This window comes from Temnothorax curvispinosus, unplaced genomic scaffold (genome assembly GCF_003070985.1).
Source record: "Temnothorax curvispinosus isolate PA1 unplaced genomic scaffold, ASM307098v1 QBEX01000093.1, whole genome shotgun sequence".
NCBI lineage: Eukaryota > Metazoa > Arthropoda > Insecta > Hymenoptera > Formicidae > Temnothorax > Temnothorax curvispinosus.
Genome location: NW_020209873.1, coordinates 5690 through 18869, shown reverse-complemented (window position 1 = coordinate 18869; position 13180 = coordinate 5690). Strand labels below are relative to the sequence as shown.

General features: G+C 32.2%; 1 protein-coding gene across 1 annotated transcript; it reads right to left on the bottom strand.

The window, feature by feature from the left end:
• Positions 1–7156: 7156 nt before the first annotated feature.
• On the bottom strand, positions 7157–11084 carry LOC112456740 (atlastin-like). The gene is made up of 5 exons (XM_025019506.1): positions 10997–11084; positions 8795–9066; positions 7821–8600; positions 7490–7708; positions 7157–7366 (listed from the first exon to the last, which is right to left on the bottom strand). Exons 2-5 carry the CDS (start codon positions 9008–9010, stop codon positions 7157–7159), a joined length of 1425 nt encoding a protein of 474 aa, XP_024875274.1. The 5' UTR covers positions 9011–9066; positions 10997–11084.
• Positions 11085–13180: the final 2096 nt, after the last annotated feature.

Genomic DNA, 13180 nt, shown 5'->3' with positions numbered 1-13180 from the left:
TAAGGTCTATCCAGACAAACTTGCATAGGTGCATAACCATATGCATGAAGAAACGGATTGGTCTACTTTCTTATGCACATGCATATGGACCAATCAAATCTCTTATGCTTATGTTTATGCGCTATGCAAGTTTGTCTGGATTGACCTTTATAAGCGGGGAGCACACACTTCTGCACAACGCATATAATGCGTAATCATAAGAAAATTGATTGGTCCATACACATGTGCATAAGAAAATAGACCAATCAATTTTCTTATGCTTACGCATTATGCTCCCCGCTTTAATTAAGCTGGATGCACAAATATATTTATTGATATAGCTTGATACCCGTGTTTCGCTACGGTATGTAACTACTTTAAATAAAAAAACCAAGTCGATATCTTATCGAGCCTAAGAGATATTGAGAAATCCGTGAAAACATATTAATTACCTCGTTTCACCCCCTTATAAGGATTGAATTTCTAAAACTCCCTCCTTAGTGGATGCTTACGAAAGGAAGGAATATGCGCCCCCAATTTCATGAGTTTCTAGATTTAGGGGTTTGGGCTGAGCGTTGATAAGTCAATCAGTCAGTCAAGACATTTGTTTTTATATGTGTATATATAGATTACAAGAATTATAGGTATTGTACGCAACAGAAAAATTTAATGATGACATATCGCTACTCGCATATAGTACTATGTTGTGTGTGTATGTATATATATAGGTACACATACCAATTTAGTAGGTAGAGCAATATAAAATAATTTTTAATAGCTCAAATATGTATTAGGAAATATATTTAAAAAGTTGTATTGTTTGCGAAGATAAATTTGCAAACGGAAATAAATTCAATAAAGTATGCGTCTTTTATTAGATGCTTTTTAAATAAAATTATATAAATCTTCTAACATGTCGCAATAAAGAAATAACTAAAATAATAATAAATAATTTAATAATATCAAAATTCAAAACTGAAAATTTTACAATACATTTATTTATTAAAATTTATATATTTTAAAATTTTCAAAGTATTTATCAAAATATTCCGTAAATTAATTTTTGTCTTAACTAGACACACAGACGCGCGCTATTTAGCTTTAATATTATAGGTAAAGGTACTACTGTTACACTAATAAATTTAATTTATTTTAATATCTCTATGCAGAATAGTTAAAGGAACAGAATTACATATGAGTAATTATTAAGTTCTATTTAGAAGATATATAAGTAATGACATATTAGGGGCGGCAGTGTGGTCTAGTGGTAGAGCGCCAGACTCGTAATCTAAGGAACCAGGTTCGAGTCCACTAGAGCCATGGAATGTTTTTCCGAAAGCTGCACCTCTCCGTGCAAGATTTGAGACCCTTATGCGGAGAAAACTGGGCTCCGTCTTTCGGAAAGAGACGTTAAGCCGTTGGTCCAAAGGGAATAAACCGACTATAATGTGTACTGCTGACAATGCTATCTTTGTTTCTTGAGCAAATGTGTAAGCATTATTATCATTATGTTTTGTCTTAAACCCAGACATTAAAACGTCTAAGTAGACCTTTTTGGGATAGAAATCTATAAAAAATGTAAGTAAACATCAATAAAAATTGAACAGGAAAACCATTCTGTAAATAGTTAAACCAGTAAATATAAAAAGTATGAAATTATAATTGCAATTTTATATGCTCACATTTATCTCTCTAACATATGTTATACTTTTCACTTTGACGTCTTATTACTTTTATTAATAATATCAATGTCAATCAATCAGACATTACTGTGCTTACAAATAAATACGAAATGCATACTGTGTTTAAATTCTTACCTCCGAATCGAAAGTGATTCTATTTGATGGTGTATCTTAATTGACAGAGAAATATATAGCTCTAGCAAATGTGAGCTGAAAATATTGATTTGTGAGTACAATACACGTTAATACAGGAGAACTAAATTATTCTTTTATAATTCACCTCGCTGTTAGTTATTAAGAGGGGATGTGTATCATTGGATGTTTGATTACGTATTAGCCAAATACAGTGCAGAAGATTTTGGACTTGTTTCATATTTGATCTCAATTTTTATTATATCTGAATTATTTCTGAAAATACGATATTGTTATCATATATCCCTCATCCCTCCAACCCGCCCTTTCGTGTCCCACGAGTTTCCAACAGTCGTTTGTTGCGAAAAACAAATGATCGTCAGATAACCCCCCACTCCTAAAAAAAAGTTGTTATAATATGGTAGGAAACCTCAGGCGGAAACTTCAGAGCCGCAGCTCATTTATTTTTTTATTCTCGAAACGGTGAACAATCAAAATCTCAGTGGGACACGAAAGTACATGGTTGGAGGATTACGTCAGTGTTGTGTGAAAGGTAAGTGAGAATTTTTTTTCGATAAAAATGTATTTTTGTGTATAATTTAAGCGTATTTAAAATATTTTTGTCGTTAAAAAAAAGTTTGACATTCCACAAAGAACTATTATGGCTCGAGAGGCAAGTGGAAGAGGTGGGAAGGAGCTACGATTATAAAAAAATTTAGTTTTTTTACATAAAAAATATCTGTCACACTTCAAATTTGTCTTTTTTTATTCAGAAATTTTTTTTCTAGCATTCTTTAAGTCTTTAAAGTCCTTCTGTACCATTTAAAAATTACCAAATTTGCGGCGACGAAATTAAGTATTTCTATTTAATTAATAATTATCTCATATTTTTTTCTCATTCGCACTACTTTTAGCTTTAATTTGCGTGTTTGATCATTAAGCTTCGTCAATTTGTTCGTGAGTTATAATTTTAAATAAAAGTTATTTTTTAAATAAAACGAGTCGTAAAACGTGTGTTTGTCAACATATAATTGTTGTAAAAAAATATTTAAATAAATGATTTCTAAATGTTCTTTACATTAATTTTTAGTCGAAGATACAAAGATATTATAATAATTTTGGGGGAATTTTTCAAAGCTTTAACATTTTGAAAAACGCGTGGGACTCGAAAGTGCATGGCTGGAGGACTGATGTGCCAGAAAATACGTTGGAGGGATTAGTGTTAATCTTGAATACATGTTCAAGCAATTTTTTCATAATTATTATTCTTTAATTATCATTTTTCCGTAAATTACGCTGGAAAAATGGTTATTAGCAATACATGTTTTTACAGGATTAAATGTGACCAATAATTGAAAAAATTGAAAATGCCGGATAAGCGTTATCTTTTTATTATTGGTTACTCTGTTTGCTATCAAACTTAATAATATTCGTCTTTAAATAATTTCTTATAAACCGTTCACCTTTCCTATTAATACTTCTTTCAAGTATCAACACAAACAAAGGCATAGGTGATCTAAGGATGTTTCATATTTATTTCTTTAAGACAACAATCTTGTCTTTTTATTAATTTCATAAACTTCGAAAAATCCAAATGAGAACCGCAAATACGCTAAGTCTATTAGCTATATCATGTGTCACGCAGAATATATCCTATATATTCTTACAGTTTTAAAGGCACCTAGTTACAAAAACTTATTTCGAAAATAATATTAATTTCCGAAAAAGATAAATTGCTTCGTTTAATGTCCTGCAGCCTTTAACATAATTCTATACACATTATTCTTTAAATAGTTAGATTTAATTATATTTTTTCTTTAATGTTTTTAGAGAAGTTTTCGAAAGAGAAATGTACATTCTACAGATTAATATTTTATTTATGTATTAATATCTTATTTAAGTAGCCGGTCATTTATAGCGCAATCGGCAGAGAAAAATAAATTTATATATTTTTGTTGATTCTACATAAGTAGTTATAAAATTGATTTAATTCCTTCATGGAATGAGAGAAATTTGAATAGTTTTGTTAATTCTTTTGGGATATATATATTATACATATATATATACATATATATATATATATATATATATATATATATATATATATATATATATCAATTTACTTTTTAAAAATTATCTAGCGAACTAGATTGTAAAAGAAGTTAATGCTTAAAGGGGATGCTGGAGCCGTCTGTTTTACCGGCATTTTTTGTCAGCACGTAGCGTCGTATTAATTTGACAGAATTAAAAATCCTTCTCCAGAATTGCAATACATACATTAATGATTCGGGGGAACTCCGATTTTATATAGAAAACGAGAAAAAATTACGGAAGTACAGATTTCCTTATCCTACTTTTATCCCAATATGGCGTCTGGAGTTGCGGCGAGCTGTCAGCTCGTCACAAGATGTATTTCATATAAGAGATATATACCATTGGTACACGAACGGGAAAACAAGTTCCCCCGAATTGCACAACAAGAAAAACACCGATAAACCCGCCAAATCAAGATTTAGAAGCGTAATATAAAAGTATAATGTCGATGTGCATCGTGCGTATGTGTGCGTGCAATGTAGCGTGCTATCCTTGTCCTATATCTTTGTCTATACAAGGACAGATATAGTCGATAACATAGAAAATGGTAATTTTGTCGGTTATACAGACGGCTCCAGCATCACCTTAATAAAAACGAAATATCCACATTTATTTATAATTAATTTTCAAACAGTTATTTTATCTTCTTTTTTGTAATTGATTTGGCAGATAGTCATTTTTTTGCTTGAAATAGTTGTTTAGCGAAATATTAAGGCAAACTATATTAAGGCTCTTATTAGGCTGTTTCCATTATCACGTAAGATTAATTGTGACGTCAGAAGCGAGAAATGACACGCTGAGAATTCTTGCGTGCCACTTCCAAATAAAAAGATATTTGCATAAAATAAGCACTTCATATCACTTCAGCGGTCTTCAGCGAGGTGCTCATGATCTTTACGTCTGCTATTTACTACCAATAATGTTACCAATTGACAATATTTTAGATTATATGCATAATAATCGTGCACACATTCCTGCATTCATACTGCATTATTTTCTGAAATTGTATTACAGATAAAAAATCCTGGAAACATCGGAAACATTGATAAGACGCATTATTAATATCCAATTTAGATATCAAGATAAGTAATAAGCAGTCTATCAAGTCGATATTTGCGGGATTTTTTATCTATAATACAATTTCAGAAAATAATGCAATAAAAATGCAGAAATACGTATGTGTACGATTACTATGCATATAAACTAAAATATTCAACATGGTTTCTATCGTGGAGAAACGAAACATATTCATACATGTCAATAAACTTGCTTTAGGCAAATATTTCAGTCCTATCATTAGGACGTCTTTTTTCTAGTGAGCCCACAGCAATAACCACCGCATAAGATATGGTACCGGTACTTTGAAGGAATGTATTATATATTATACAGCTCTATCTCCGGACCTTCCCATACACTTTGTAAATGTGCGGACATAACAACTTTTTTTGGTACTAAAAAAACATGTCAATAAAAATTAACCCTTAGCTGGCACACTTCACCAGAATCACATAACTGGCACACTCGGGCCGTTTCAGACCCTACCACTAAAATATGCTTGCTGCTAGGGAGCTATTGATTTTTTTTACGTAAAAAAATTCCAAGATAGTCTTCGAATGTTGTTTTAACAAATGTGTTTTGATAAAATGTAATATTAAGTATGAAAAGAATTGGAGAACGTATAAAAAAACGAAAAAATGACTGTTTTCACTCAAAAATTCATGACTTTTATATTTTAACTCTTCCATTTTTTAGTACCATTTTCGTACTTTAGGGGGGCTTAAATTAGAGGTGAACTAGGGTGGGGCATTTAATACCCCACAGTGCCAGCTAAGGGTTAAATATATATTTTATTTTAGTTTAACTGAAGTAATTTCTAAGAAAATATTGTCACTTTATGTGTAAAGATATTTTATTTCTCTTTCATTAACGTTCTATTTCTTTGCAAATTTTTATTAGTTTTATCACTAATATCATTAATAATCAATCGATTGTCATTGTTTTTATGTAAATAAATATTAATGCAAAATGCATACAAATAGTGTTTAAATTTTTATCGTAGCAGATTATCCAAATTTGACAGATGAAATGTCTTGGCAAGGAAACCACTGTAGAACATATTATCTGAAAAAATTGGACTTTTATATATACATTCTACATTCATGTAAAAAAATATCATTGTTTAGCCAGTATACCTTGTTGTTGTTAGACAATAGGAAAGAATATAAACCGCCTCAGCAGTTTGCGCAGGTGTTAGTTAGAATATAGTGCAGGAGAGTTTGGTCTTGTTTCATATTCAATTTGAATTTTACATCTGAAAGTATCGTATTGTGGGTGTATTCAGTTTTTACATCGATAACTTTAGATAGATGTTTCTCTAAAAATATCTTACAATTCTTATATTTACTCAGAGTTACATATGTAATTGTTCTAAATCTGTATGTAATCTTAATGCCATTTATCGTTTAGTTCGTTTCCACTAGACATTGTCAATCTCTTATGAAAAAATACACTCAACTTTGATGGTTAACACCCAAGTGTTAACACACAAATTTAGGGGCGTAAGTTTAGTGTTTGTTATCAAAGTTAAGTGTCAACACTTAACTTAAATTTAGGTGTAGATTAAATATTGACCATTAAGGTTTAAGTAAAGTTGTGGGTTTAACCTTTAATGATGAGTGTATATTGGGAGTTTATCCTCAATGATAAGTGTAGCTGAGGGATTAAGCCTCAATGACTAATGTAGGTAGGAGATTAAGCCTCATCATTGGATGTTGATTTGGTGTTATCCCAGACAGCACAAAATATTTATTAATATTTATTTTCCAAATATATGTAGTAAATATTTTATAAAGATTTTTCATACAGATTTTGGAATAATACAAAAATACTAACAATATATAAAATATATTTTAGAAATGTATTGAAAAATATTTCTTGTATATAAACTGAGATGTTTTTTTATATCTTTTGGCAATATTATGTAAATATTTATTATAAACATTTTGATTCATGTTAGATATATCTCTATAACAAATATTGTAATATTTTTGGAAATATTAAAAATACATTGGTTAAATATCCCAAGTAGCAAAGAAATATTTTTTAATTTCTATATCGAAAATTTCTCGAAACCGAGCTGATTTCGATATCGAAAATTTTTCGAAACTGGGACCGTCTGAATCTCGAATCGATGTTGAATTTTGAGGACATATTTTCGATATTATTTTTTGACCACTTATTTCTCACTGGGTAACATACAAGTATTAATGTTAATTCATCACGTCCTTAAAAACGACCTCCAAACCTAAATATATGTATGCATACCATGCAGCTATGTATATACCATACGCTGGTGCGCAAAAAAATGTACATACACCTGAAACGAGAGGAATGGCTAAAAACAGTTTTCGCAGTCTTCGCCCTGGTATTTTTCTGCGCTCATTGTGTGCCTTAATTTTCAAAAAAGTATCATCCATGTCCTATATTGTAAAAGAAAAATTATTTATGATGAAATGGATATTCTATATGAGAAAGAAATAAATAAATCAAGTTGCAAATACTTAGAAAAAAAAACTAGCAGTTAATTTAATGTGCATAGTTACTTTAATCAATTTTTCCATATATATTTGACTAAATTCTTCTCCGCCCATTTTTCGTTTATTTTGGAATTGACGAAGAGCTGTGTCCATACAGTGTTGATGTACGAATTCTAAGTGAGCGGTCGTTAAAAACGATCTCTCTTCGAACACCTCGTCCATCATCTGAACGTATAAATCATTAGCCTCTGCTACAGCGGTTAAATTGTTAACTTCTGCTGTGGCCTGTATATGCAAAACACGGATTACTGCGGTTTAGATGAGTGGTTGTTCCAGTTGAATGATCGACTTGGAAATAAAAACCGCGAATTATAAAAACCGCTAAAATTATACATACCACAAACACGCTTTTCGGTTCGGGAAGTTCATCTCCCTTGTATAGATTGATGTAACTCTTAAAATATTCCAACAGATCTTTCGCTTTCACGACTTGGCCGTTGATCTTCTTGGTCACCAGATTTTCCGGCGCCAGTATCATCGGTATGAGCACTTTCAACTGTTTTTTGAACTCTGCCTTTATCTCGGATAATCTACCGTCGAATCTCGGATTCGTCGCGATCTCGAGACCGGGATGCGGCATGAGGAAACACGATATGTCCGAAAAGCAGGACTTAATGTGCTTTCGCAAGCTCTGTAATTCCGGATGCTGCCTGTCGGAAATCTCCAGTCTGTTGTCGAGCAATTTCTTTCCGCCGTTTGCACCGTAATCGGCCTCGTACGGATAAACCCAGTCTCTGACTAAAAATTGCAATCTTTGGAAGGGCGTGCTCTCGGAGCTTTCCAGCGCCAGTCTACCGTACTCGGTGAACAATTGTAGGTGCTGAAGATCATCCTCCTGAATATTTTGCGACAGATTGTATATTTGCACGGAGGACAGCATCGTACTCAACGCGAACACGGTCGCGCAGTCCCGTACTGTCGACTGACTGTCGAAAGTGCCTTGAGTGTCCATAAGAATCACAGCGATTTTTTCACCGTTCGCCAAAGTAGCAGGATAAACCTTCGACCACATCAATATTCCCGTGGTATCCCTCTCGGAACCTCCCCTCCATGAAAAACCACTAAGTGGCTCGTCCTCGGCACCCAACCAGGAATCAGTATCGTTTTGTAACGTGTACTGTGATTAATGTGATAAATTATTGGTAGTCATTCAATAATTGAATTGTGTCGATCAATGATGATCGTGCGTATGAAATAATACGAACTTGATAAATATCTGATTATCTATGTATTCTTTTTTTATTTTTTTATTTAGATATTGATGATTAAAGTAACAAAACACTAGTTATCAAATCTGTGAATAACACTTACTTTGTTGTTCATATAACGAAGAAAAAAGTCAAGAAGGAAACTTTTGCCTTTTCTGAAGGCACCCGCAACAGATACCACAACTATATTTCTATCTTTCACGTCGTCATGTAGGAGAATTTCTGACAATGCAGCTTCATCTAATTCGAAGGTATGATCTGAATGGGCAAGTACCACTTGCACAGGTCGCCCACCATCCATCAAGTCCATGTCTTGCATTTGTGCATCTATCGGCGAAAGCCTTTCTATCCGATCAAACTTTCCTAATAGGTGATCTGCAAAAGAAAATTGGATTAAAATCTCCATTACAAATAATGGATAATAATTAATAATAATAATGCAGATAAAAAATATTGAATTATTGGAAAAATGAATCAAGAGAAAAAAATCTATTTCATTATTTTATCTTCAATATTAATGGAGCATCTGACAAATAAATTTTACTTGTTTTAAATTACAAAATTAAATCAGTGTCATCGATATTCCGTTTCTCAAAAGGGTATGTGGATATGGACGGATAGGAAATTATACATAGTCGGCTATCAGTCTAAAAATCGTTAATTGTAGACGTTCGTTCGTTTGAAAAGCACATGAACGATCGGCCCGTATACGAATCTGAGGGTGTAAGATATGTCCCGCGAAAAAAAGTTAAATGTGAACTTTATATGGACCATAATAAAATCTCCATTTAAATTTTATTTGATTTAAACTAATGCTGAATAACTGCATTAATATATGGCTTATATTTGTTCTATATATAGAACTTAATTAAGAATATAAGAAGAAATACCGATATACATTTTGATTAAAAATCTCGAACATATGTAAAAAAATTCGTAATTTATTGTATATCCCCGCAGGGTTCGCAATCTACTACCAATACTATCCTTCTCCTCTCACTTTAATCCTTTGGACCAACGGCTTAATGTTTCTTTTCGAAAGACGGAGCCCAGTTTTCTCCGCACAAGAGCCTATCTTGCACGGAGGGGCGCAGCTATCGAAAAAACATTCCATGCTTTATGGCTCTAGTGGACTCGAATGCGAATCTGGTTTCTCAGATTACGAGTCTGGCGCTCTATCAGTAGATCACACTGCCGCCCTTATCTCGAACATATGTATACACGTATATTCTTAATCGTACATATGTTTCGTAGTATACAAAGTATATATACGTACTTCTTGTAGTATTATTTTATCATCAAAATATTTGTATTTAATTTGGCTTAATAAAAATTTAATTAGCTAATATATTTAATTTAAATTTTAATTTTATTGCCACATATGTAATTGATGATTTAGCGACGCGACGCTGAATATTTTGATAAAAATCATTTATTTAATATTTTATTTTTAATGAACTTTGAATAAGAATAAGGGAAAAGACTAATTTCAGCAGCGTAGATCATAGAATTAAACTGCACATTATCTTAAATGTATTCGAGCATGAGAACGAAGAACTCGTACTTTTCTCAAGGTTCGACTGAAACCTTTCCGTTTTCATCATTTCCTGAAACTGCCCTCAAGCTATAGACATTCGCGGCGAAATTCTATGGACGAAGTTACCCCGGACATTCGAATGTTCGTAGAAAGTACATCGTCAATCGCAGTACGTAATGCGATTGTAGCAATATACTTTTGCGATAATCTCAGATCGTTTTCAGATTCTTCCTGTGCTGTGTGGGCTATTAGGTTATACGTTTATTCTTGAATCTATTTTTGTCATTGACAACCACAAATCTGCATGTTTATTATCCGATATAATGTATGTGTATATAATCTATATATTCTATATCTATATATATATAATAGAATGTCTGTATGCCTGTTCTTTATACACTCTTAAACTATTCGACCGAATTTTTACCAAAAGTATATAAAATTGGGGTAGAATTTTCCGGGGAGTGTTATAGAGTGTATAGTTTTTCGTTACCGATCTTTTTGGAAACCGGTATCCAAAATTTTTCTAATTTTTCGGGAAATAATTGACCGAATCTTAAAGAATTGTATATGAAAAAAGGGTGGAATTTTCGGGGAATGCTTTTAAATTAATTTACCGATTTATCGATTTAGTTAAAACCGGTTCAAAAATTTTATTAATTTTTTGAGGATGAGTTTAATTGCCACGATGTGTATTGTTTTTCGATAACAATTTATTTTTTTATGTAGGATAAGTTGCTGGTTTCACATATTATAATGTCAACTCACGGTCACTTCAATTCGTAGCCCAGTAAAATGACTGTGTAAACTGTAAAATGACTCCGTAAACTGACTCTGTACACTCTGTAAACTGCCTTGCACGACTGCGCACCGCGCGCCGCATACCGGCTTCGGACCCTTCTCAATCTTTAGTACCTACATACAGTACTATCGGTTCTAAAAATATCAGCCTAGTACTAAACGATTCAGAAAGACCCCAAGAATAACTTCTGACACTTCAATAAGTACAGAAAAATTGTTAAGGACACGTTTTTTCATCATTTCAGGCGACTCATAGTGATGATCTGCTACATACGTAAACTTACCTGTCTTTTGAAACGCCAGTTTCCCATCACGATGCATTCAAAATTACATGCCATAAACTCTATTTTATAGGAAATTTTGTCAGCTTTAATTTCGGTCTGTTAAAGTTTTTTCGTAAAGTTAATAGAAACGAAGATATTTACAAAAAAACGAATGCTAATGCAATTTTTCCACAATTTATCAATAATACAGCAATATTCACAAACTTTTTCTTTTTTAAATAAAACATACTTTGCGAAGGACTTATACTACTCTAGCACGTTCATATATATATGTAGTAATGAAAACAAAGTAAAATAAATTTTTGAAAAATTATTATCCATATATTTTTGGACTAAAATGTTAATTTAACAAAAATTGATTTTTTTCTTTAATATTTAAACGCCTGTAACTCATCAACGTTTCAATGAAAAAAGGTCTACAACGTCTCATTTTAAAGATAATTAAAATATCTTCAAGAAAAATACATAACATTACTGCCTCCAACCAATCAGAAAAAGTTATTTTCCAAAATGCACCCAAAAATGACATTTTTTCATGTTTTTTGCTCTTAACTTCAAGCTATCTTTACTAAAATGGATTCATGCATACATCAACATGTTCAAAATTTTATTCTCTTCAACTTTCATTATACATACTATATGTGTACGACCTATACTTTAAGAATTAATACTGATTTTAACATGCAAAACATCCAGTCAATAAATATTTTTGCTTGATAAGCTATTGCCTGATAAAGGAATTTTTTTCGATTAAGGATATTAAAATACAAATGAAGTCGTTTGAAGAAAAACGACTCCCGGGCGAAGCTACCGAAACATTGGCCGAGTACAAGCATAAACCAGCTATTCCAGAAGAAGTTTATAATGCAAGTTTATAATGCAATAAAGCCAATTTACGAGGAGCTAAGTAGCAACGACTTTCTCACTTGCTGCCCCGGTGGTTTTACTCAAAATAACGAGTCTTTCAACTGTAAGGTCTGGGCGATAGCTCCAAAAACCGTATCCAGCGGTAAAACTATTGTGGATACAGCAGCAGAGATTGCTGTATGTGAATTTAATGACGGTTTAATTAGTGTAATACATATTATGCAAGTATTATGCATTACAATTGGGTTCTCAAGTAAAATTTTTTTATTAAGCGGTATCCATAATTAATGTAGAGAATCTAAGCCGATTTTTAATACTTTTTGAATTTAAAAAAAAAACCTAAATTTGAGAAAGTTATAGCTTTCTAAAGTTTCTTTGATGACGGCAACTTCAAAAGATTTCGCAACAACATTATGACGTCACGCACATTTTCGTGTACTATATTTTCTTCAATTTTGAAGATATTGCAAAAATTCAAAAAGTTTACAAAGAAAGTATGCCATGATCTATCAGAATATACTGTTGGGTAAAAGTCGGTTAAAGACCGAATTGGGCCGAATTGCTACAATTACTGCAACGAAACTGACGCGCGCCGTATCAACTTTTCCGAGCAATCTCTGACTGAGGCCGCAAGAGAAGCTCGACAGGCTTTAAAAGCAATTAGAAAAGTAGCAGAGGAGGAGAATGTTAATTTGGAAGGCCAAATGTACGCTCCAGGCATAGCAGAATGAAGGTATATCAAAATTTTACATCTGTGAATGGTAACTGAAACTTTAAACGCGTTTTTCTCGAAATCGCTTTTTTAAAATCGGGCGGAATCAGAACTCGAACACCTTTTATCCGATTGACTTAAAATTTTGAGTGAAACTTTACAATAACATTATCTTTAGAAGTACATGTGGATTTTGCGATAAGTTGAACAAAACTTTTTTTATAAACAATTTTGTGCGAAATTTTTTAGCGAAAAATGAAACACTTTTTTTTCAACATGCACCATTCT